Here is a 27,342-nt window from a genome sequence, read left to right on the forward strand (position 1 = left end):
ACTTATTATGATCTGAAGAATTCATGACAATTAGAGTTAACTCTCTAAAGTTGCATACCTAATTATTAGCATCTAATTAATGTTTAGACATATCTCATTTGATCCTCATTCCAACCCCAGAAGCTAGATAAGGCAAGTATTACCACCCATTTATGGATTATAAAAGTGACCAGTTAAACCAAAACAGACAGACAGACCAATGGAACAGAATAGAGAACCCGGAAATAAACCCTGACACCTATGGTCAATTAATCTTTGACAAGGGAGGCAAGAACATCAAATGGGAAAAAGAAAGCCTATTCAGCAAGCATTGCTGGGAAACCTGGACAGCTGCATGCAAAGCAATGAAACTAGAACACACCCTCACACCATGCACAAAAATAAACTCCAAATGGCTGAAAGACTTAAATATACGACAGGACACCATCAAACTTCTAGAAGAAAACATAGGCAAAACATTCTCTGACATCAACATTATGAATATTTTCTCAGGTCAGTCTCCCAAAGCAATAGAAACTAGAGCAAAAATAAACCCATGGGACCTCATCAAACTGAAAAGCTTTTGCACAGCAAAGGAAACCAAAAAGAAAACAAAAAGACAACTTACAGAATGGGAGAAAATAGTTTCAAATGATGCAACTGACAAGGGCTTAATCTCTAGAATATATAAGCAACTTATACAACTCAACAGCAAAAAAACCAATCAACCAATGGAAAAATGGGCAAAAGACCTGAACAGACATTTCTCCAAAGAAGATATACAAATGGCCAACAAACACATGAAAAAATGCTCAACATCGCTGATTATAAGAGAAATGCAAATCAAAACTACCATGAGATACCACCTCACACCAGTCAGAATGGCCATCATTAATAAGTCCACAAATAACAAGTGCTGGAGGGGCTGTGGAGAAAAGGGAACCCTCCTGCACTGCTGGTGGGAATGTAAACTGGTACAGCCACTATGGAGAACAGTTTGGAGATACCTTAGAAATCTATACATAGAACTTCCATATGACCCTGCAATCCCACTCTTGGGCATCTATCTGGACAAAACTCTACTTAAAAGAGACACATGCACCCGCACGTTCATTGCAGCACTATTCACAATAGCCAGGACATGGAAACAATCCAAATGTCCATCAACAGATGATTGGATTCAGAAGAGGTGGTATATATACACAATGGAATACTACTCAGCCATAAAAAAGAATGACATAATGCCATTTGCAGCAACATGGATGGAACTAGAGAATCTCATACTGAGTGAAAAGAGCCAGAAAGACAAAGACAAATACCATATGATATCACTTATAACTGGAATCTAATATCCAGCACAAATGAACATCTCCTCAAAAAAGAAAATCATGGACTTGGAGAAGAGACTTGTGGTTGCCTGATGGGAGGGGGAGGGAGTGGGAGGGATCGGGAGCTTGGGCTTATCAGACACAACTTAGAATAGATTTACAAGGAGATCCTGCTGAATAGCATTGAGAACTATGTCTAGATACTCATGTTGCAACAGAAGAAAGGGTGGGGGAAAAACTGTGATTGTAATGTATACATGTAAGGATAACCTGACCCCCTTGCTGTACAGTGGGAAAATAAAAAAAAAAAAAAAAGTGACCAGTTAAGGTCACATAACCAGCAAGTAGTTAGCAGCTAATCTTTTTTTCCTTTTTTTGGGGGGGGGGGCTGCCCCATGGCATATGGAGTTTCCAGGCCAGATCTAAGCCACAGTTGCCACCTACACCACAGCTATGGCAACACTCGATCCTTAACCCATTGTGCTGGGCTGGGGATCAAACCTAAGTCCCAGTACTGCAGAGACACAGCCGATCCTAATGCACCACAGTGGGAACTCCACTAGCAGCTCATCTTGAAGAAACTTGTTACCCTAATGATCAACTTTAATCCTTTAATTACTCTGTCTGGGGGGACAGCCTTAAATGAAAACTCTTTGGGCAAGGTAGGCTCCAAAGTCAACACATAAAAATTGCATTTACTTACAATTCCCAAAAAGTCTATGAAGTATAGAGACACATTATCTTTCATTTTAAGTCCAACTCAAGACTGTCTTTTTTTCCCATTACAGAAATCACTATAAAATGACCATGAGATGTGAACATGAAATAAAGTGACTGGCTTGCATTTAGGGGCTATGTCACATAAAAGCACCTTTTAAAAACTAGACCAACTGAATGTGGTAAAATACTCTAAGAGACCTGAGAAACTGAACCAAAATGAAAGGGAAAAATGTTTCCAATTTCACCCTTACTCCTAGCCATACACACTGAGTATTTTGATGGAACTAGTCTGGTCACATTCGCATAAACTAAACATAGATATAATTTCACTGTACTTGATTGAACACCACACCTTCATCCAAAGGAAATATTGTGAGCTCTAACCCACAGAACCAGGCTAAATCTTCAATTTTCAAATGAAATAAATGGAGTGAAACAGGATCAGACTCTCCCTCCACTAACAGCTAACAACAAAAACAAAAAATAGTAAACATCAAGCCAAAATTCTAAAGTAGCTGGTTCATAAACTAGAGTTTCAGAATCAATGGTGTAAGGTACATTCTCCCTAACAACCCAAATTTTTATTATAAAAAATTTCAAGTTTACATAAAAGCTGAATGGATAGTATGCTATCCATAAACAACTATACACCTGCCTTGTAGAGTCAACAATTAACATTCTGCCTTTTTTCCTTGACCAAAAAAATTGCAGACATGACACTTCATCTCAAAATAATTCAGTGCGTATCTCCTAAGAATAAGGTCATTCATCCACATTACCACAATTATCATTATCACGTATTCCTAACATCATCTAACATTCAATCTAAGGTATACTCTGACCTTCTGAATCTAAATTTCTCTGAGCTTTATCTGTGAATTAGTTTAGAGCACTTTGCCTTTTTACCAAAGGCCAACATAAAACAGCCATAGAAAGAATAGCCAGACAATTGAATTAAGATAACAGAGTGAAGCATAAACACAGAATTTCTCTCCCAATCCCTAATGCAATAAACAAAGTATGTCTTCCTTTTTTTAATGTCCCAAATTTACCAGCAACCAAACAAGAAAAGAGGAAACTATACTATAACTTCAAGGGGATGCACACACACAAACTCACACAAGATACTGTTCTACTGTATGGTATGGTACCTGCCCTTAACCCAATCCCCAGAAGAAGAGCAAGGAAGGTAAATTAACAAAATCCTTTATGTAACATAGTCTAAGGTAAATTAAATAGCCTGAGGAAAAACCCCTGTGAACAGAAGCCCAGGATGACTCTGGCTGCCAGGGTCTGCTGCCTCTCAAAGAAATGTGCTCAGATGGATGAGGGTGTCAAAGCTCAAGGGAGATACTCACTTGGCTAGGCATGCCTAGTAAAGAATAGGTCACACATCTCAGAAGAGAAAGCAGAGGTCCCCTAAATAGAGGCTATACTCAGCCTCACCAAGCTCATTCACTCTCCTACTTTAGATTACAGAAAAGATTGAAAAGAGAACACAATACTCAAACTGTAGCTTGAGGGGAGAAGAACTGGCCATAAATAAGGTGGGAAGGCTATGAGGATTCATTCACACTATACCAGAAAGAAAATGGAACACAGCAGTCTATATTAAGATGCCATGCTGTAGCTACTATGGAACAGAAATAGACCAATAAAAGCATATAAAAGACAATGAACTTAGTCTGGAAAAAGTAGAACACAAAGAACAAACACAAGATTCTCCACACATATCTGCATACTGTCATAGTAAAGAGTATTAAGAATGAAAATAAAACAAGAAATGCTTGGAGATGAGATACATAGAATGAGATGAAAACAGAGACTGCAGAGATAAAATAAAACACCACTGACACAGATAACAATTTAAAAAAGCAAGGAATTTTAAGAACTGCAAAATTTAGAAAACCAATCATTTCTTCAATTTCAGACATACTATATTTGCATAGACAGTGTGGCATGGTGACTTTGAACTTGGCCTCTGAAGTTGTGAGGTGACCTGGATGACCTGGGACAAGTCAGGTCACCCAGTGACCTGGGACAAGTTACTTAACTTATAGCACTAAGAGCTTGGTAAAGATTAAATGAGCTGATGCATGTAAAGTACTACTCAGAATAGGACCTGACACAGAGTAAGAGCTCAATTTTAGTCATCACTATCATAAACAACTTAATTCACTAACATCAGCTGGATGCAAAAAAAGAAAAAGCAGCAAGGAATTCATCTTTAAGTGTACGGGTGCTATCAAAAACATTTAAGTATGTCAGGTAAACATGTTAAAGCTGTGTTCTGTAATTAAAGAAATTTTTCAAGATAGCAAAATGTGCCCATTCATACAGAAATATTCTGCAGAGCCACCTCCCTCTTTTAAGCCTGAAATAAAGATGAAAATGGTTAGGAGTTCCAGCTGTGACACACCAGGATCGGCAGCATCTTGGAAGTGCTGGAAGGCAGGTTCAATCCCTGACCCAGCACAGTGGGTTAAGGATCCGGCAGCTGCAGCTCAGATATGATCCCTGGCCCAGGAACTCCATATGCCTTGGGCGGCCCAAAAAAAAAAAAAAAAAAAATCAAAATTGGTTAATGTACTAGAACAACAATTCTCAAAGTTTGGCCTTTGGATCAGCAGCACCTGGAAACTTGTTAGAAATACAAATTCTCAGGTCCCACCCCAGACCTAATGGATCAGAAACTGAAGATGGAGCCAAACAATCTGTTTTAAGAAGTCTCCTAGGTGATTGATTGCATGTGAAGTTTTAGAATCATTGACAGTCCTATACTACATACCTCAAATCTAATACATACACACACACACACACACACACACAGAGAGAGAGATAAATGATTACAAATAACTACAGACTAGAAGATTATGCTATTAAGTGATATCTGGTATAAGTATATAAGCTTTATTTATTTGTTTGTTTATTTACTTATTTTAGGGCCGCACCTGCAGCATATGGAAGTTCCCGGAGCTAGGGGTTGAATCAGGGCTGCAGCTGCCAACCTACACCACAGCCACAGCAACGCTAGGTCTGAGCATGTCTGCGACCTGCAGCTCATGGCAACGCTGGATCCTTAACCCACTGATCGAGGCCAGGGATCGAACCCACATCCTCATGGATATTAGTCAGGTTCGTTTCCACTGAGCCACAACAGGAATTCCTATAAGCTCTTTTTAAAATACACATAATTTATATATACAAGCAACCTCAAGCTTAAAAATGAGAGATGTGTTAAAGATTTGTTCATTGTAAAACTGTTATTTAGAACTCAGGTCACATTCCTTCCCTCTTTAGAAGCAATGTTATAAATCCTGATTAAATTCCTAGCTATGCAACAAAAGCCTTTTAAACCTTTAAACACATAACCAACTATATGTTATGCTGAAATATTTTAGGGTAAGAAAATTCTTAGTCAGATCACTGGGAAGACTGACTTTTCCTACCACCACCTTAGAAATGAGAGAAGACAGATTTCTTCCCACACTGGGATCAAAATAAACATTTTCTGCTTCCCTTCTGCCCTTCTACCTCTGCAAAAATAGAGACTGGAGTCAGGAGCAGGCACCAGGCACAACTGTGATAGAAGAGAGATAAAGGAGGGAGATGGTGGAGTGGAAGAGTAACAGCATTAACACCTGTGTATCTTGATAACAATACTATATCCATATATATATACAGATGTCTATATATGGGACTTCCACAAGTTGAATGTTTGGTCTCCTGCTTACAAGTTTATGATACTTGTAGCCAAAGAAAGAATTTCAGAATAAGAGATTTGAATATTAAAATTTCTGATGAAAAAGAGTAACATTAGTGGGTGAAAGTAAGATGAGAAAGAGGCTGTTTAAATTGTCTCAAAGCATCTCCCCAAAGGATACACATTAACAACAAAGGGAAAAAAAGAATAATTGTACACTGGAGAAAGCCTGCAGCCATCACCTTAATCCAGTGATCAAGATCACCAGTAACGGGACAAGCTGACTTCATTTGCTTTCCAAAATGATGTACTGGGAAAGACCCAATAACCTTTTGTTCTTTGAATAGGCACTAGTTAACAGGACTCATTCCTTTCAGATTACAACAATCAAGATAATCAAACACTGCTATACTTCCTTTTTATGAATATATGCTATACAATAAATGTTATGTATAGTAATGAACTACTTAGCAGACTTCTTTAGCATATCATTATACAATATAAATTTGTGAGTATTAAAAAATATCTACCAGCAAAGTATTAAAGCCAAATCAAATATTTCAGGTGTCAAGGGATTAATATACAACGGTTGTTAAATTTTCTATGCAGTTACTGTCAAAAACTAAAATTGGATGCAATCACCAAACACTGGAGAAAACTGCATTTGTGCTTGTAACAATTTCTAGGTTCTTTTGGTTACCTTCAACTGAAAAGAAATTATGTGTTCTTTTCAGCTTTAAGACCTTGGTTAGGCAAAGATCTCTTAGAATACAAAGAGCAAACTATACAAGTACTGTTGTATTGGAATTAATCAAAATTCAAAATTTTTGCTTTTCAAAAGACAGTAAACAAAATGACAAGGCAAATCAGACTGAAAATAAAAGACAAATAACTGAATTAAAAATGGGCAAGAGATTTGAATAGACATTCTTGATTAAGATGATTACAAATGGCAAACAAGGGCATGAAAAGATGCTCAACATCACTGATCATCAGGAAAATGCAAATTAAAAGCACAAAAGATAGCACTACACACCCTTTAGAATGACTAAAATTTAAAAGACTGACAACACCAAGTGTTGATGAGGATGTGGAGCAATTGGAAGTCATGTACATTGCTCTCAGGAATGCAAGATGGTACACACATGTTGGAAAAGTTTGACAAAAAGTTAAACATACACTTACCCATATGGCCCAGCAATCCCATTCCTGGGGAAACAAAAACATATGCCCCCCCCAAAAAAAGACTTGTACAAGAATATGCATAGCAGCTTTATTTATACTAGCCCCCAACTAGAAACAACCCAAATGCCTATCAACTGGCAAATGGATAAACACTGTTTTGTCTATACAATGAAATATTACACATCAATAAAGGAACTGCTGACACTTGCAACAACTGAATCTCAAAAGCATTAAGTGGAAGAAACCAGACAGAAAAGAGTATATTCCATACAACTCCATGTATGTGAAGTTCTGAAAAAAGCAAAACAACAGGGACAGAAAGCCTACCAGTGGTTGTCAGGAACCAGCAATGAAGGGAGGGAACTGATGGCAAAGGGGCAAGAGGGAACTTGCTGGGATGATGAAAATATTCCATATCATGATTGTGATGGTAGACACACACTGTATACATTTGTCAAAACTCATCAAATTGTACACTTAAAATGGGTGAGGTTTACTGTATGTAAATTTCAACTCAAAGCCAATTTTAAAAAATAATAACAAGCCAAGACATGGAAGCAACCCAAGTGGCCATCAATAGATGGGTAAAGATGATGTAGTGTATTCACACACACAGAAATATTACTCTGCATAAAAATAATAATGCCATTTGCAGCAACATAGAGTTTATCATATTAAGTCAGACAGAAAAAGACAAGTATTATATGATATCACTTATATGTGGACTCTTCAAAAAGTACAAATGAACTTATTTAAAAAACAAAACAGACTCACAGACATAGAAAACAAACTTATGGTTACCAAAGGGGAAGGGTGGACGGACAAATTGGGAAGATAGGATTAACAGATGCACACTACCATGTATAAAATATATAAACAACAAGGATTTACTACATAACACAAGGGATTATATTCAATATGTTGTAATAAACTGTAATGGAAAAGAATCAAAAATCAAATATAAATATATACATATAACTGAATCATTTTGCTATATACCTGAAAGTAACAATATTATAAATCAACTATACTTCAATAAAAAAATAATAATATTAACATAAACAATTACCCTGGGGTAGTGATAGAAAGGGCATATAAGGAAAACTCTGGGGTGCTAGTACTGTTCCATTTCTTGACCTGAGTGGTGGACACATGAGTGTTTAGTTTGGAAAAAGTCACTGAGCTGTATAATTATGGTTTGTGTACTTTCTGTATTGTTTTCATTAAATAAAAAGTTTAACAAAAAAAAAAATTAAAGAATGGATTCTCAACAGTCTGAGGTTGAAGGAACTTCATATATATAATGACAGTGATTCAACACTACAGGCAAGAAAATAACTGAGCAGAAGAAAAGCAAGATGAGAGAATGTTGAATTAACCACTGGTTATAAGGGGATTCAAAAAATAATCACTTATCCAAAGCATATTTTCACATCTGGAGGACTGGACTAATAATCTGGCTGGACTTAAGTTTTTACATATAAATAGTTGACACAACTGACTTTCCCCAAACCTTACTCAACATACCTTTTCTTAAATTAAGTTTATTTCTAGAGATACACATAACAAAAATATACTCAGAATATTTTCATTCCATAACTTAGTTTTCTGCTTGGAAGAAAAAAATCTTACTAACCTCCTTCATAAATGACTTGCCTATGCGCACCACTTTTGCAAATAAAATGGGATCATGAGAAAGGTGGGGACCAAGGTAGCAGAACATATTGAAGACGTCTCTCCTCAAATCTTCAAAGCTCTCTGCTTGTTTTGGTGCTCTCTTATTTTGCAAAGCATTAACAGGTGAGCCTTTAGCACCTTTAGGAACGCCAACTCTACAAAAAAAAAAAAAAAGGGAAAGTTTATATGTATACTATACAATACCCCATTTTAAGTTAATAGTCACATGAATTAGTAAGTAAAACTTTTCTTGCTTGTATCTGCTTTCTAGATTTCAATTATGCCAACCAGTATACCAGATAATTTAACTGGTTAAGTTCCTGTTGTGGCGCAGTGGTTAACGAACCCGACTAGGAACCATGAGGTTGCGGGTTTGATCCCTGGCCTTGCTCAGTAGGTTAAGGATCTGGAGTTGCCATGAGCTGTAGTGTAGGTCGCAGACACGGCTCAGATCCTGCGTTGCTATGGCTCTGGCATAGGCCAATGGCTACAGCACTGATTTGACCCCTAGCCTGGGAACCTCCATATGCCATGGGAAGCGGCCCTAGAAAAGGGAAAAAAAAAAAAAGACAAAAAAAATAATTTAACTGGTTAAAAAAAAAATCAGAGGTTTGGAAACTGTTTCAAAACCACTAAGAAAAGGAAATCAGAGAAATGCAGATCCCAAGGAACATTTAACATATATCATATGAATTTCTTCTTAGGTAAATTTGGCCAGTATCAGTAATTTGGATATGGGAATGTGGAACAAAGGATGGACCTAAGAGACACTGAAAGATGAAACAGAAAAATGTAGATATAACAACACTGATTCAAATCAATAAACACTTCTCAATCTAGGTTCCACTACCTAGACTAAGGATGAGGTAGGTAGTAGCAGGGAAGGTGAGCAGCAGTAACGAAAGAGGGTGTTACACTAAAAAGGACAGCATGTCCAGAGTTCTCACCTGCTGAGCAAATGTCCCGCTGTGGAGTCACAGGGGTCACTCTTTGAGAAGAAGCCTTCATGGTCCACAGCCCAGGTGGCACTGAAGGCAGCAGCCAGCAGCTATGCACAAGTCACAAGGATGGGGCTTTTTGAGGCAGGCTCTGATCTGTGGGGCTGAAGCCAGAGCTCATGCCAATACTGCTCCTAAGTATTCTGCAAGTAGGCTGAGGGCTACAGGACTGACTGGTCCACACAGTAACTAGGGATGATGAGAGAGGCTGTACTAGCAATTCTCCCAACAGCAGCCTATATGCCAGGAGATATAAGGCAAGCAGAGAGGCAAAGGCCTCACTCAGAGCCACTCAACCTGGGATAGAGGAAAATTACATCGAATAAAACTCTTAGGATTTCTCTGCTCCCCAAAAGATGAAGAAAAGTCAAAAATAAAAGAATGAAGTCTTCACTCTCAATAGAGCAAACTCAACCTAGAAGTCTAACCTATAGTTTTTAGACTACACTGCAGCACACATTCTGCAACACCTAGTCTAGATGATAGAAGACAAATCACTGATTAATAACTGCCACACTGATATGCTCTGTGAATAGTTCTTATCTTGTGATAAAACATACTAAAATATATGCTTAGTTTGAGAAGACAAGATAAATATGCAGATATTTTTTGTAGTCCTAAACTATTTCTACCTCAATTAGTAAAGCATATAGTAACATACCGTCGGTAGAGAGGCTCAATAGTTATATGAATAAGCTTGCAAATAGCAAGGGCTATTAGCTTATGTGAAGCTGCATAGTATGGAGGCATCTGATCCATAATGTTCTGTGCATGCTGCCAATCACCAATCTTTAACAAGGCTTCCAACAATCCAAGCTTTTGGTTGTCAGGTGGCTAAAACAGAACAATCACAGCAAAAATACTCAGAATACAGACACCAACAAATCTTTAATTTTTTTTCATTTAAAAAAATAAGCTAAATAACACAACAATGTATGTCAACAGCTGCCATTCATAGGAAATGCAATAGTATTTTCCTGAAAATATAATCAAGGTTTTTAACTATTGGAAAAAAAATAAAACAATATAAAAACAGGATCTTTTTCATTTAGCAGACACAACATGACAGTTTATAGACTTGGGATTAAATTAGGTTCTACTTAAGAGTTTTATTGTGCCACAGGGACCTAGAATTCATTCATCTTTGAGAATCCCTTTAGGACTTGAGAGACATTAACATGAAGAGCACAAATATAGTCAATATATTTGTGATTTTATTTAGAACACATTTTGAAATTTATGTAAGAAAAAAACATGACAGCCTCTTTTGGGAAGGCATCAATCAGATCAAAAAGAAAACTACCTTTGCAAATTAGTATTCAAAAAAACCAGGTTTCACCAAAATCAAAATTAAGAAATTATTCTTCCATAAGCTGACTGACCATCACAAGTTAAATTTCATTAATTCTAAATCCAGAAGACAACATTAATTTTATCAGAATAAACTATATACCTTTTCCACTTTCTCCTCTTCTTTTTCCTTTTCTTTCTCTCGCTCATCAATTTTATCAGAAGACAATACAACCATTGTAAGTTTTCTAACAATTTGCTTAGCTTCTACAATTTCTCGTTTGTGTTCATCCATAATGCAACTATCAGCTGGAAGAAGCTAAAAATGGTTCATTAAAATTTCATAAAACAGCTAATATTAACTACTTGCACATAAAAAAAGCAAACACTATCTACTTTCAATTGATAAAACTGTAAGTAAGAAGCCTGGCCTATTCATGACCATTAATTTCCCTTTTAAATGGGTCTCTCTCTCCATCATTTTCTCACAACCTGACAGAGTTAATTCAGATATTTTTGCTTACTTTTACTGTTAAACTAAAAAATATCAGTAATAAATCTATCATCATTTTTGTATTTTCAACTTGTCCTGTCAATCTACATTTGCCTAAAAACTCATACCTATGTTTTCAAATTCTTTATCTGACCAATTTTTCACATGCCTTCTCTACTCTAGATCTTGAATGGGTCTCTACACCCAACAAGAAAAATCCAAACTTCTTACCATGTCACTTAACTGCCTTTCACAGTTTAGCCCCAACTGACTTTTCCATCCTCCTTTCCTCTACATTACACCCTAGGCTCCAACCACTCTGAGCTTCCTGGTATTCCCATAAGGTAATTATTATCCTTTTCAATCTCCTGTCTTTATATTCAGTTAACTCTACCTACAGAGTTTCCCACCTTTTAAACCTGGCCAGCTCATCTATGAGGTTCCCAGTTCAACAGTATCTTGATGGAGTTCCTGTTGTGGCTCAGCATTAACAAACTGGACTAGTATCCATGAGGACCCAGGTTCAATCCCTGGCCTCACTCAGTGAGTTAAGGATCCACCATTCCTATGAGCTGTGGTATAGGTTGCAGACACAGCTTGGATGTGGTGTTGCTGTGGCTGTCGCTCCAATTAGACCCCTAGCCTGGGAACTCCCATATGCCACACCTGTGGCCCTAAAAAGACCAAAAAAAAATTAGTATTTTGGAAAGGTCTTCCAGAATACCCCCCAAGACAGATAGTCCTATCTATTCTGAACCCTCACAGCACTTTATAAATACTTCCAATTAAGTACTTATTACATAACATAAAATGTTTTCTCCCTTGCTAGACTATGACTGCTTCCAAGGTAGTGACCAAATTTCATTCAACTCTGCAACCACAACATGTAATGATAGACAAGGAAGTTAGAAAGTGATTTCAGAGGCAGTGAGGATGATGTCAGCTTTGGACAGGTTTAAGTTCATAGATATCCTAATGCACAAACTAATAAAACAGGAATTTCTATGCTACAAACCTAGTATTTTCAAACTGACAGGCTAAACAGTTGCTAAACTAGAGGTCATCAATCACAATGACACATACCCCCCTCTAGATCCTAGATCCAGCAATAAAAGCACAATACTAGTCATTTATTATCCAGTAAAAATACCAGAGAAGTCATTGTTTTAAAGTTCCCCACTCATCCTGAATGAGGATGAATTTAAAAATTAACATTTGGAGGAAAAGAACGAACTATCTAGGTAATCCCATATTTCCCATAAATTGTGTACAATACACAAGTCTAAGTAAAGCCAAACTGATTAGAACTTGGCCTCTCTCTCCATGAGATATGCCTTGATGACAGTTAAGAACTTTAATTTCATAGCCAATCTTGAATTCTGTAACAGTGACAAAAGGTATTTCATTTCCATAATTCCAATGAACTAAATTCATTCACTTTATAAACTAAACAAAGCAATAATGCATTAGGGCTTCAAAAATTAAGACTTGAGAGCCTAGAACGAATCGTGGAGTGCTATATGGCTGTCTACTCCTCTTCCCCACCCCTGGGATGGACAAGCAAATATTCTTAGCAGCCCACTTAACTTACATGTACATAAAGATCATCTAAATCAATAAGATTAAATTGTAGAAGTACTGCTGCAACTCTGTATAAAGATGAAGGAGTCTCTCCATTTGGTTCCTTGAAAAACAAAAGAAAAGTCTTTATTTAGTGCATAAAGTACAACTAAAATCATATCCTTTATCTACCAATAATCAAGAACGATTGGATCGAGTAACTCTATGTGAACAATAAGCTTCACTGCTCTTCCTGATCATGAAGAACAGGCCAAAGATAATTATGTGAACATCCTTTTTCACACTGGAACATCTTCCAAAGAACACAGGGAAAGCAGTTTCAAAAATGGTCACATTTTACAATACATGCAAATATTTGAATAAAATCTGAAACTTGAAAAGAATGAGATTTTATACTGCATAATATTTAGTTTGGGTTTCTGTTTATATGTGTTTTCTTAACTTGCTTTTTCAAGTACTTCTCAGTGGAGATGCAGACAGACAAGACTGACAAATCTGGAAGTGCAGAACCATCTGTGCCTGCTTTATACTTTTCTGCCTATTATTTTTTGGGGTTTTGTGCTAAGCATATCTGCTTGTCAGTTGATTTCCCCCAAAAACAGGTATCTATACTTATTACACATGGATAAATCAACATTTTAAAACAAAGAATAGCCAATTATAGCCCAGGCCTACAGACCCAACAGAGAAACGGAAGATCTTTGAATGCTATTAACAAGACTTTTCCTTAAATTTTAAAATGCATGGTGTCAGATGAATAGAAGAATTAAGGGAGGACAACTGTCAATTGCTAAATGGTAAAATGCAAGTAAAAAGCAAACAATGGCAATACATTATGTTCTGTTTCTATTCAACACTGAAAATAAGATCTTTGTAAGTAAGGCTCCCTCCACAATTATGGTAGGTATTATGCCCATAACATATGAAGCTAATGAAACTAAAAGATATCATATAAAAAAAGGGATTGTTTCACTATAATTTTTAAGACAGGTAACTCTCCAACTTAACAAGAGTCTGATTTTAAATGTTTTTAAATGGTTATTTAGTATCAAAACATTTCCTCATAAAAACAAATGGTGGTTAGGGTTTAAGTGCAAACCCACAAAAGCTCACTACCTGACTTGAATCCACCAGGAATACTCTCATCATTCCCATTATCTCTATTTAAGTGAGTCCCACAAGAAGCCCCCAACTCTCAGAACAAATGTCACCTCCCATACTCTGATCTTCACACTGCTCTGCATAATCCCTGTTTTGTCCTATCTGACCTTTCCACATTCTTGAAAAACTTCCATGGAATCCTCTGGAATTTATGATCCATCCTCAGCAAAACCCTAAACCTCTCTTCTAAATGTTCCTTTCACCTTCATGCTTGAACAGAGCCTAGCACTCACTAGGGACACCACTCCCACTATAACCCAGTCAAGTGGTGGCTATTTTCCCCAGACCACTAGTTGTTTTCAGACTATTCTTTCCACTGTGGTCAAAGAACATCCTTTGTATGATTTCAACATTATGAATGTATTATGACTTGTTTTGTCCTCTAATATTAGGTCTATCTTGGAGAATGTTCCATGTACACTTTTTAGAAGAGTATATAACCTATCATTGTTGGGTAGAATGTTCCATATATACCTGTTAAGTCTAATTGGTTTACAGTGTTGTTCAAGTCCTCTATTTCCTCACAGATCTTTTGTCTAGTTGTTCTATCCATTAATGAGAGCAGGGTATGGAAATATCATCCAACAGTTATTGTAGAACTATTTCTCCCTTCGATTCTGTTAATGTTGCTTCATGTATTGTGAGGCTCCATTTGGTATATGTTTATAACTGTTGTATGTTCTTGATAGGTCAATCATTTAATATAAATATATAATATCTTCTGTTACCTGTTATTAAAAATTTTTGTCTTATATTCCATATAGCCACCCCAGCTCTCTTCTGGATACTATTTGCATGGGGTCTCTATTTCCATACTTTTGCTTTCAACATATTTGTATCTTTGGATCTTTAAGTTTCTTACAGATTAATATACAGTTGGATCATGCTTTTTTTACGCATTCTGCCAAACTCTTTTAACTACAAAGTTTAACCCATTTACATTTAAATTACTGATAAGGAAGGACTTGTGCCATTTTGTTATTTATTTTCTAAATGTCTTATTTTTTTGTTTTCTTATTTCCTCCATTACTGCCTTTGATGTTTGATTTTTTTTTTTTTGGTAGGGTACCATTTTGATTCCCTTCTCCTTTCCTTTTCTATTTATGTTTTAGGTATTTTCTTAGTGGTTACCTTGAGTGTTACAATTAATGTTTTAAACATATACTAACCTACTCTGAATTAATACCAACTTAGCTTCAATATTATACACCTGCACCTATAAATATTAAACTCTGCACCTATAAACCTCTACCCTTCCACTTTTATATTGTTACACATTGTATGCCAATTAGATTTATCGTTATTTTATTCCTTTGTCTTTTATTTTTAAATTAAAGTTTATTTACAATGTTTCTTCAATTCCTGTTGTACAGCAAAGTGACCCAATCACACACAGTTCCCTGTGCTGTCTTTTAAATCTTATCGGAAAAAAAGGGGAGCTACAAGCCAAAACATAGAGTGATACTGGCTTTTATATTTACTCATGTATCTACCTTTATGCACAGTGTTTTTTATTTCTTCATTTGGCTTCGTTACTGTCTAGTGTCCTTTCGTCTCAGCCCAAAGGACTACTTTTAGCATTTCCTGTAGGGCAAGTCTACTAGCCACAAACTCCCTCAGCCCTTGTTTATCTTGGAATGTCATAATCTCTCATCTTTGAGGGATATATTTCCTAGATATAGAATTCTCGATCAACAGTTTCATTTAATCAGCACTTTATATACGCCATCCCACTGCCTTCTGAAGAGAAATCAGCTGTCAATCATATTGAGGATCTCTTGTATGCAATAGGTCACACATCTGTTTTGCTGTTTTCAAGATTCTCTTGTCTTTTCACAATGTGACTATAACGTGTCTCAGTCGATCTAAGTTTATCCTGCTTGATGTTCAAGTAGTTTCTCAGATGTGTAGATTCATATCTTTCATCAAATTTGGGACATTCTTGACCATTATTTTTTCAAATATGCTTTCTACCCTTTTCTCTCTCCTCTGCCTCTGGGGTTCGACAATGTATATATTGGTACACCTGATGGTTTCCTGTGGTCCTTTAGGCTCTGTTCTTTTCTGTTTCTGCTCCTCAAACTGAATATCCTCAACTGACTTATCAAGTTGTCTAATTGTTTATTCAGCCCTCTCAGATGTGCTGAGGTACCTATCCAATGAATTTTTCATTTCAATTATGATACTTTTTGACTCCAGATTCTGTTTGGTTCCCTTTCTTATAATTTCTACTTTTTAACTCATATTCTCTGTCTAGTGAGACAGTGTTTTCCTGGTTTTCTTTAGTTCTTTTCCCATGGCTTCCTACATATCATAAGTATATTCGAGACTGTTGGTTTAAATTATTTATCTGAGGATTCTGTTAGGAGAATGCAGGAGATTCGGCAACCCCTTTCTGGACATATCCTCTCCCCTCTTCACCCACTCCTACTGAAAGATGCTCATCCAAATAAATATTTAATCTTTACGGATGGTCCTTATTCAGATTTGAGTATTTCAGTGTCTCAACATGCTGATTTGGTGGTTGGAGCAGCCACTTTTCTGAAGGTCTCTTAAACCAGACTCTACTCTGACTTCACAAAGTAGCCTCTCAGACTAAAAGACCCATCCCACCTCTGGTACCTGAATTTATCACCCTATTTTACAGTTTTTCTTAACTCCAGAATAGTGGTAGTATTTGGGATATATTTTTCCAAAAACTATTTTTAAATTGAATGCAGCTTCTAAAACTTATAATCTAGTGAAGACTGATACTATAATAAGCTTTGTATTTTCACAGAGTTTGGGAGATGTGTGTGTCAGTTATTTTAAATCTAGACCATATCTAACTATCATCTATCTGTCTATTGGCAGAGGTGCATACCCCCTAAACAATACATGGATTTATTTATTAAAAAATAAATTTTTTATCTGGTAATTCCATTCCCTGGGCTTCCTCAAGGATAGTTTCTATTAATTTCTCTTTTTTTGCTTTTTAGGGCCATACCTGAGGCATACGGAAGTTCTGAGGCTAGGGGTCAGGTCAGACCTACAGCTGCCGGCCTACGCCACAGCCACAGCAACGTGGGATCTGAGCCACATCTGTGGCCTACACCATAGCTCATCATAATACCAGACCCTTAACCAACTGAGCAAGGCCAGGGATCAAACCCACATCCTCACGGATCCCAGCTGGATTCATTAACTGCTGAGCCACAAAGGGAACTCCTCCTTTTTCTTATGAATGAGCCTTACTTTGTTTCTTTGCATAACACATTATTTCTTATAGAAAACTGAACATTGTGTATATTGTCTGGCAATTAGACAATATTGAAAGTCAGATTCTGCCCCCCTCTGAGATTTGTTGATGCTGCTTATTGTGGTTTTACTGTTGTACTCTTTTTTAGTGACTTCTCTAAACTCATTTTTTTGGGGGGGCTGCACCCACAGCATGTGGGAGTTCCTAGGCCAGGGATCGAACTTGAGTCACCACAGCAACTCAAGCCACTGCAATGACAACACCGGATCCTTAACATTTTTTTAGTTTATATTAACTAAAAAATCTCATTTTTAAAGTTTATATTATTGTTGTGTGTGGCCACTGAAATCCGTGTTCTTTTAGCTTAGTAGTCAGCTAGTGTTCTGAACTTCTTAAAGGCCTGAAGAGAAAATGGAAGAAGCAAAAAAAAATACTCTTCCTGTCTTTGCGCAATGTGCTTGGCTTTTTTTTTTTTTCTGATTCTGTGATACATGCAGGAACTTTTTTAAAGTCCCTATTCCCCTATGTATCTACTTATCCAACTTGTTCCTTCCTAGGCTTTCAGCTCTCTTTATTGCTTGCCCAACTGTCATCTCTTACCCCAGGCTGCTAAAGCCAACACAAAAAAATTTTAGGATAGTCTTTAACTCAACTTTCTCACATTCCAAATCTACTCCATCAGCAAATACTATTGGCTCTACCTTCAAAATATATTCAGAATCTCATCAACTCCCACTACTACCATAACCATAGATTCTTTGAAAACCTAAGTCAAAACATGCATGCCCACACACTCTTTGTCTCTTCTCACACACACACATCGCTCATGTCACCATTAGATGTGGCTATTAAAGAAGCTCCTTACTCTGATGGTTAGTAATGGGGAAAAAACTGAGCATTTGTTTGCCTTTCCAATAGGAACTGTACTTCAAGGCACCCAAAAAAACTCAAGTTGATAAGGGACAACTGATGGCTCATAAATGTTAAGGCATGCTATAATTAGTGAATCGACAATTTGGAATCCTGAAAGAAATAACTGACTCAAGAAAGGATCATCATGTATTCTAAACCACTTAATGTAAAGTTAATAAAAAAAAAAACGGATATTCACAAGGTGCCAAAATATCAACCTGCAGATAACTTGCTATTGACAAGGCAAGAAATGCCATTGTGTAATGGAGGAATTACCAAAACATTAGAAGTTACACAGATATTAGATGTTATGCAATATGAAACATATAACCTATAAAGTATTTTTGCTGTTCAATATTTTGCCTGAATATAGTCAAGCCTTTAGCCCTAACTCCAAGCAAACAAGAAAGACAGAGGACAAAGAATAAATTCAACCAACCAAAAAATAAAAAAAGGAATTAGATAAATCCAAAAGGTGAAGTCTTCTATGGGAATGGTCTCTTCAACAAGTCAATGCTATTAAAGGAAGGGGTGGGGGACATTATTATAAATTAAAAGAGTCTGAAAAAGCCTAACAATCGAATAAACATGTAGTCTTTGGCCAGATCATCATTTGAACAAACCAGTTCAAAACCTTTGGGAGATAATTTGGAAAATTTGAATATGGTCTGAGATATGATAGCAATCTAGTTAGATTTGAAATTAGTATCATGGTTGTATAGAGAAATGTCCTGGAGTTCCCGCTGTGGCACTGTGGGTTAAGAATCCAACCGCAATGGCTCTGGTCACTTTGGAGGCACTGGTTCCATCCCTGGCCCGGCATAGAGGATTAAAGGATCCAGCCCTGCCACAGCTGTGGTATAGGTCACAGCTGCGCCTTGGATTCAATCCCTGACTCAGGAACTTCCACATGCTGCATATGTGGCCATTAAAAAAAAAAAGAGAGAGACAAAAATGTCCTTACTTTTAAAAATACAGGGTGTTCCTATTGTGGTGCAGTGGAAACAAATCTGACTAGTATCCATGAAGATGGGGGTTCAATTCAGTGGGTCAGGGATCCAGCATTGCCATGAGCTGTGGTGTAGGTCACAGACACGGCATGGATCCCATGTTGCTGTGGCTGTGGCAGTGGCATAGGCCGGCAGCTGTAGCTCCGATTTGACCCTTAGCCTGGGAACTTCCATATGCCACAGAAAAAAAAAGAAAAAAAAGAAAAAAGAAAAAAACTAATGTATTTACTAGTAACCATTCATGATATCTGTAATATAAATTAGTATTTCCAAAGAAAACAAAAAAGCATACTAACATGTTAATAAACATACTTCTAGGTGATGGGGTTACAGGTATTCACACTATTCACTGTTTCCTATGTTTAAAAATGTTCATAAAAAAATGAAAAAGTACCAGAGAAACAAAATGAAAAAATTAAGTCAGATCACATCACTTTCCTACTCAAATTTTCCACTGGCTTCACCCAGCGTGGAAGTCAAAAACCTTGCACTAGCTTTGTGTGATCCTGTCCTTCATCTCTGACCTCATCCCCTATTACTCTCCCACTCAATCACTCTGATCCAGCCACACTGGTCATCATGCTATTCTTCCACAGGCATACTCATACCTTAAGACCTTTGGATTGGCTGTTCTCTTTGCCTGGAGGCTCTTCCAGATTATCTGCAGTTTACATTCTCACATCCTTTGTTTCTTTGCTTAAATAATCTCATCTTTTCAATGAGGTCTATTCTCACTACTCTATTTAAAACTGCCACTTAACCACGCTAGCATTCTCAATCTTCTTTATCCCGCTTGCTCATGCTCTGTTTCTCTCCTTTGCCCCTTCTTGTTGATTACCTTCTAATGTACCATATAATTTATGTAGAATGTAATTAAGCATCACGAAGGCAAGAATTTCTATTTGTTTACAGATATAGCCCCACCACCTAGAACATTACCTGACATATAAGAGGTACTCAGTTTATATTCCTTAAATGAATAAATTTGGTTTTTAATAGTGCCTAACCATGGTACCACTATTACTATTACTGTTTTTTTGAATCCAGAAATCAAGAGGCTATGATATGGGTGAGAGTCATCATCTCCTGCCTCTTTCCTATGGCAAGACAACTCCAGCCAAGTTTGTCTTTAGGTACCCTCACACTTTCTAGTACTCCTTTCTTCCTGCCCTTTGTGCTGACCTTCATGCTATCCCTAAAGCATCTACTGTAGAAATCCTTGTTAGGGGAATCAAACAGATGTGCATGTCCAATTTTCCAAAGTGGTCATATATTATTAAACTGCTTATATCCCTACCACCCTACAAGTCAGCTACAATCAATATAGCCAGTCACAGCTTGAAACCAGAAGAAAATCACTCTGACTTCAGAGCAGAAATAGTTTTGCCTAGAAGTTCTAGCATTAAGGAAAAGAAATAAAAGAAGCCTGTTAATCCAAATAATTCCCAACTGGTGAAAATATGGATTGTGGTCAGGAGAAGTAAACATTTTCAGGTAGTGATGGGAAGAGGGGAGGGTGGGGTTAGGCAAGGGACCAATACACTGGGTGACCATACATGCCTAGGAGCCAATTCCCCAGGTTAAATGCTCTAAGTAGTTCTTGATGCTCATGGCTTTCCTTATTTTATCTCCCCAGACCACAAATTATCTAAAATCTCTGATATTTCTTTCCTGCCCTCAGTGGTCCTTAAAACTGTAGACTTTGGTAACAAAATAGCTCAGGCAACAGAAAAAAGGTAATGGTGTATGAGGGTTATTCTTTCCAGTAACTGGTTATTTCAAAATAAAATGTTTCTTGGTTGGGATTACTAGTAGAAGACAAAAGCCCATTCTCTATTTTAAAAAAAAAAAGGATTATTCCAACATTGGTCAACTCCCCAGGAATATTTTAATTCAGCTCAAAAAGTATTATCATTACGAAGAATATTTTCATATAAAATTTTTTTTTCCCACTGTACAGCAAGGGGGTCAGGTTATCCTTACATGTATACATTACAATTCCAGTTTTTCCCCCACCCGTTCTTCTGTTGCAACATGAGTATCTAGACATAGTTCTCAATGCTATTCAGCGGGATCTCCTTGTAAACCTATTCTAGGTTGTGTCTGATAAGCCCAAGCTCCCAATCCCTCCCACTCCCTCCCCCTCCCATCAGGCAACCACAAGTCTCTTCTCCAAGTCCATGTCATATAAATTTTTTAATTCTAAAATCCACATTCAACTAACAATACTTTTGACATTATACAGGTCATCATTATTCACTGCAATATGCTTGGAAACCCTGAGTCTCCTAAGCCCTAACCTATTAATTACTCATGCCCAAGCTAAATTTCAGCTATCGTGTCACTTCAGGAGCTGGTTTCATGTTCTCAAACTCAAAGCAATCTTAAAATGTGATGAAACACCTGAACTTCTCTTTCTCTGTGCTAGAGTAGACTCTTCACCTGCTGGTAGGAATGGGAACAGCTAACATTACTAATTTCTGAACAAAGGTGAATTGCTCTTGCCTCCCAAAATAGTTCTTGCTATTCATCTTGTTTGGTATCAAAAGGCTTTATGCTTTTTTTCTTTTTTGCTTTTTAGGGCCTCACCCCAGCATACGGAGGTTCCCAGGCTAGAAGTCAAATCAGAGCTGTAGCCGCTGGCCTACACCACAGCCATAGCAATGCCAGATCTGAGCCATGTCTGCAACCTACACCACAACTCATGGCAACGATGGATCCTTAACCCAGGCCAGGAATCTAACCCACAACCTCATGGTTCCTAGTCAGATTAGTTTCCGCCGCACCACAATGGGAACTCCTCAAAAGACTATATGCTTTTAGTTACAATCTAATTTCTCTTCTGAAGCATTCCGGAGAAATGGAAAATCGAAGATAAGCAGAGGCAGGAGGTGGTATATATTTGAGAATCTGAGAAGAAACTGTCTTACTACCCTGAACTTGAGCTCCAGAGGACAGGAATAGACACTCTTTACCAGAAAATCCTCAGTACCTAACAAAGCAACAACATACTGGGCAGGTATACAAATTAAGAAAGCTATACCAAAAGGACAATGGAGGCCTTATTATATCAAAATCCTCTATGTTATCAAGAGAGTTATCTTCATAAAAGGTAGATCACTCATTTGTAATAATTAGTGAACATTTATTATAGGCTAAGCAATAAATTAATCCAGAGAAATTAGTAAAGTATAGACCCTGTCCTAAATGGCTCACAATCTGGCAAAGGAGACAGACATAGTTTATTCTAATACTACTGATAAGCACTAGAAGTCTATGTCAAGTTTTATGAGAACAGAGTTTAGGAAGTGACTAATTCTGCATGGTTGAAACGTCAGCCAAGACTTTACAGAGCAAGTAGCACTTGATCTTAAAGAATAAATAAGACTTCATCCACAAGATGAAGAAAAGACAGGAGGGGGAATGATTAAGAACAGTTTTCTAATTATAAGAAACTACATATAAACACAGGTCTATACACACCAATGCCCATACCTAAGTTCAGGAAATGGCTAGTAATTTAATACAACTAGAATATTAGATTTGAGGGGAGAAAATCACTAAAGATAAGGCTGGAAAGGAAGAATGAGGCTAGATTGTGAAGAGCCTTTTCTGCCACATTTAGAAGTTTGAATTTTATCCTGTAGGCAAAGTTTTTAAGCAGAGTATCAATTAGATCTTTTAGAACAGTAGTAATAACAGAAAAGGTGGATTGAAAGAGAAATAATCAGAGGCATAGATTTCCAAGGGTTTAAATGAAAAAATGATGGAAGATATGCCTCAAGAATGTATTCACATCCATAAAAAATTCCAATGGTAACTATCTATACAATAAAATTCTAACTCAACACAGTATTCAAGGCCCTTGACAATCTAAAGTGTGCCTACCTTTCCAACTTCACTTCCTGTCCCTTCTTTTCCCCATGCCACAATCCAGCTACATCAGACTATGTACCATTTCTTCCCCTGGTTATGCACATTCATTCTTCACTCACAGACTATTTGTTACTTCTACACAGACAACTCTCAACAAACTCCTACTCATCCTTCAAAGACCAGGTTTAAAAAAAAGGTTATATCTGTAAAGTCTTCCCTGACTCCACCTCTCCCAAGGCAAAAATGTATTATTATACTTTCTTCCAGGCTTTCACATCACATCATTCACACCACTAATATAGTTTTTATCTATCCCCTCTGCTAGAATATAGCTGAAACCAATCATTTACAAATAAAATTCAAATTAAATTGTACATATAAAACCATGAAATTAACCTCTACACATATATATATATATATATATACACATATATATACACATATATTTTTTTTACCTGGTAAAACTTGAATTTGAACCCAAGAATATGACACAGTGTTTGCGGTTCACACATACTCATGTAAGATTCTAATAAAGATATAAAGAAGTCATCGTGTTCTGGCCTGCATTCAAACACTTCTAAAATGACATCCAGAACTCTATTGGGATCCAGATTAAAGCATCCTGCAACAGATGAGATATACACAAATTCAAAACTGATTATACATCATTTCTAGTAAAGCCATTAACTTTCAGGGACAAGTTACATAACAAAATAAAAATGTATTTAAAAACAACTTCTTTTACAAGTTTATTTCCCCTGCCCCCAAGGGAAATCTTCATAATTTTCAAGGTCACCAAGCCCACGCCCCATATTTTACAGATGAGAAATGTGACTTGCCCAGGATTACAAAGTAGATTAATGACAAGGCTGGGGCTAGAACCCAGGACCTGTGACACTAAGTGAATTTTCTATGCCACACTATCTCATCAGTTCTTACTCAGGCTAGTGAAAGAGATTCACCTGTTTTTTATTTTGGCCACACCTGTGGCATGGGGAAGTTCCAGAGCCAGGGATCAAACCCGTGCCACAGCTGTAACCAGAGCCACAGCAGTGACAACGCCAGATCCTTAAACCCTGAGCCACCAGGGAACTCTGAAATTCACATTTTTAATTCTTAGCAAAATATGAAAACCAAACAATGCATTTTACAAGTTAGGTAACTAAATGGTTTTTTGATGTTTATGCAGAAGTATTTGGAATGTTGATAAACAAGTTAAAAGTTCGGGTTCATGAAAGTAGATCACCATTTTTAGAATCACTTAGTTTATCTTACATATACAATAGAGCTACAAAATATAATTGTACCACAAATTTATATTTATAGTTTTTGGCGGCATTCTAAAGGAAAACAGATATAATACTCCAACTAAAGAGATAAGAGAATACCAAGAAGCTGGGAACAAAACACAAGCAAAGAGAGAAGAAAGAAAACAATCCAGGTAGAGCAGGAAAAGGAAGGAAAAGAACCACTGAATAGGTGCTGAAGACTACTTATCCTTGCTAATCTCCTCAGATAAATTAAAAGGGCCAATGGACAGGAATTTAATAAACATTCCTAACAGTCACCCTACTCTTAGTAGTACATTATTACCTCTATTTGTAGTCAGCTTCAGCTGTTACCATAATTATATTATAGTGCAGTCACATCATATGGGCATTTAATTTATGAGAACGCAACCATTTACACACAGCAAAATAAGAGAGACAAATAATTTAAATGACATAGTCAATTCCACCCACCATTCCTCTCAATATAATGTAGACTATGACCTAGAGTGAGCTTATCAATCTTTTGTTTCCTCAGTTTACATCAGTTCCCTCATAACTTGTGGATCAAACTAAACGGAACTCTAGTATTTTACATTTTTCATTAGGAATAGCCCCTATACACAAGCTAACTAATCATCTGAAGCAAGCAAATAAACACTGATTTCTTTGCATGCTGGAGGAAAAAAGAACAATTGTATTGAACTTAAGGAAAGATGTTAGGTGTAATCATTGTATCTTATGGGTAACTTAGGGGATTTTTGAAAGAAAATTTTTATATAACCTAGTAATGATTTCTGGATTACTTCTTTTATCTCTACTCTTAAGTTTATTAAATGCTATAAAACTAATATCTAATTTGCAGTATCTTAGCAATAACTTAGAAAACCAAACTCTCCCAAATGTAAGAAGTATTTCTTTCCTTTTTAATGAAATCCAAAGTTAAGAACACATTTTCTCATATTTCTCACACTAAGGAAAAAAAGAACCAAACATGGTGATCACCTGTTACAGAAAAGAGCTCCAGACATTCATAAATTTTCCAAAGAGATATTACTAAAAGTTTTGGGAAGAAAACTTCTGAATATTTTTGCCTTTCTTTGCACCCCCCCAAAAGTATGGCCTATGAATGAAGAGGTGACTTGAAAACAGCAACTGGAATTTTTAAATGCTGCTGGTGAAAATATAAAACAATACAACTACTTTGTAAAGTTGGCAATTTCCTTAAAAGTTAAACTTAACACCTACCCATATGAACCAGCCATTTCATTCCTGGGTATTTACGTCAAGAGAAATAATGTCTACGTCCTTACAAAGACTTTAACACTAATATTCATGGCAGCTTTATTTATAACAGGACACTATCAAATATCCATCAACATATGAATGGATAAACAAATTGCAGTACAGTATAACTGTAGAATATACAATGGAATACTACTCAGCAATAACAAGGAAAAAACTAACACAAGCGACAACACGGATGAATTACAAAATAAATATGCTGATGAAATAAGCCAGACAAAAAGGAATACTCACTATATGATTCTATTTATAAAAGATTTATAGAAAATGCAAATTAATCTATGGCTTAGGAAGCAGATCGCGGATTACCTGAGGAGAAGAAAAGAGGGAGTAAGTGGAGGGGGGATGAAATACAAAGGGGCAAGAGGAGGAGTTTCCTTGTGGTACAGCGAGTTAAGGATCCGGCAGATGTCACTGCAGTGGCTTTGGTCACTGTTGTGGTATGGGTTCAATCCCTGGCCCAAGAACTTCCACATGTTGCAGGCACAGCCAAAAAAAAACAAAAAAGGGCAAGAGATAAGAGGAAGTGTGTGTGTGTGTGTGTGTGTGTGTGTGTGTGTGTGTGTGTGTGTGTGTGTGGTGGGGGTAATAGAAATGTGAATTATCCAGACTGGTGATATTTTCACAGGTGAATACATACATTAAAACTCAAATTGTATACTTTAACTGCACATTTCATTGTATGTCAATTATGCCTGGATAAAGCTAGGAAAAAATGCCTCCAAACTGGTATAACACTGAAAATGGATTATGGAAATAAGATCTAGCAAATTCTCCAACTTTATAACTGCTCCTACATTTAATAAATAAAAAATTTCAATCACTAAATAAAAATGAATAATGCTCTATTCTAGTAGAGAGAAGAAAAGACACACTGAAAATAATTTTGAAAAAAATGGCTGGCTTATAATTACCCATTAAGCTACATACACAAAACTCGTGAATAAGAGTGTGAATAAAACACAGTATTTATAACATGTTACATGGAAATGCTTGATTTTATTCACACTGCTTTTAAATTTATATTCTCAATGTGCTACAGCATGAACAACTTTTGTACCTTTCACAAAAGAAAAACTGGCTTATGAATTTTCTATTAAATATCACATGCCATTAAGTTAGTCCAATCAATTGAAATGACCTTGGCCACACAACATGGAAAATGTAAACAAACAAGGGATTTAGAAAATCATTTTTAAAATCTTAGAGACCTGCTAAATAACCGTTAAGCTACTTCACATACAATGAGATTCTAATAACGATAAGGGTGAAATGCCCAAAATTTTTTTTTATAATGGCAGCTCTGGTAGAATAGGCAGTATTGTGCTCAAACACCTTAAGAAGGCATCAACGGTCATGTGCTCTTGAGATAGATCATATGCCTAGCAGCTCCCTACCTCTAGGATAAGGAATACAGACATATATATGCCTTTAGAGTAGCAAACAGGGAACCATATTGGAAGTGGAAACTTTTTTTTTTAGGGCCAAACCCATGACAAATGTAAGTTCCCAGGTTAAGGGTCAATGGTGGACTTGTGATGGCCATGGATTCAGTCCTTCATTTAAATAAACAATAATAACTACCCACAATGCACCAGGTGCTTGTAATACAGAGATT

At 36.7% G+C, this 27,342-nt stretch overlaps 1 protein-coding gene across 29 annotated transcripts in view; it reads right to left on the reverse strand.

The window, feature by feature from the left end:
• Window positions 1-27,342, reverse strand: part of THOC2 (THO complex 2) — a 113,655-nt gene that overhangs the window by 47,865 nt on the left and 38,448 nt on the right. For all 29 annotated transcript variants that reach the window (XR_002340775.1, XR_001302709.2, XR_001302706.2 and 26 more), the window contains exons 8-12: window positions 23,607-23,773; window positions 12,965-13,057; window positions 11,044-11,199; window positions 10,252-10,424; window positions 8,552-8,747 (exon numbers count right to left, since the gene is read on the reverse strand). Coding sequence is in view for 15 of the 29 variants with exons in the window: in XM_021080469.1 (XP_020936128.1) it covers window positions 8,552-8,747; window positions 10,252-10,424; window positions 11,044-11,199; window positions 12,965-13,057; window positions 23,607-23,773 (785 nt within the window). In the remaining 14 variants the exon portion in view is untranslated. The remainder of the gene's footprint in view (window positions 1-8,551; window positions 8,748-10,251; window positions 10,425-11,043; window positions 11,200-12,964; window positions 13,058-23,606; window positions 23,774-27,342) is intronic.

Source organism: Sus scrofa, chromosome X (assembly GCF_000003025.6).
Source record: "Sus scrofa isolate TJ Tabasco breed Duroc chromosome X, Sscrofa11.1, whole genome shotgun sequence".
NCBI lineage: Eukaryota > Metazoa > Chordata > Mammalia > Artiodactyla > Suidae > Sus > Sus scrofa.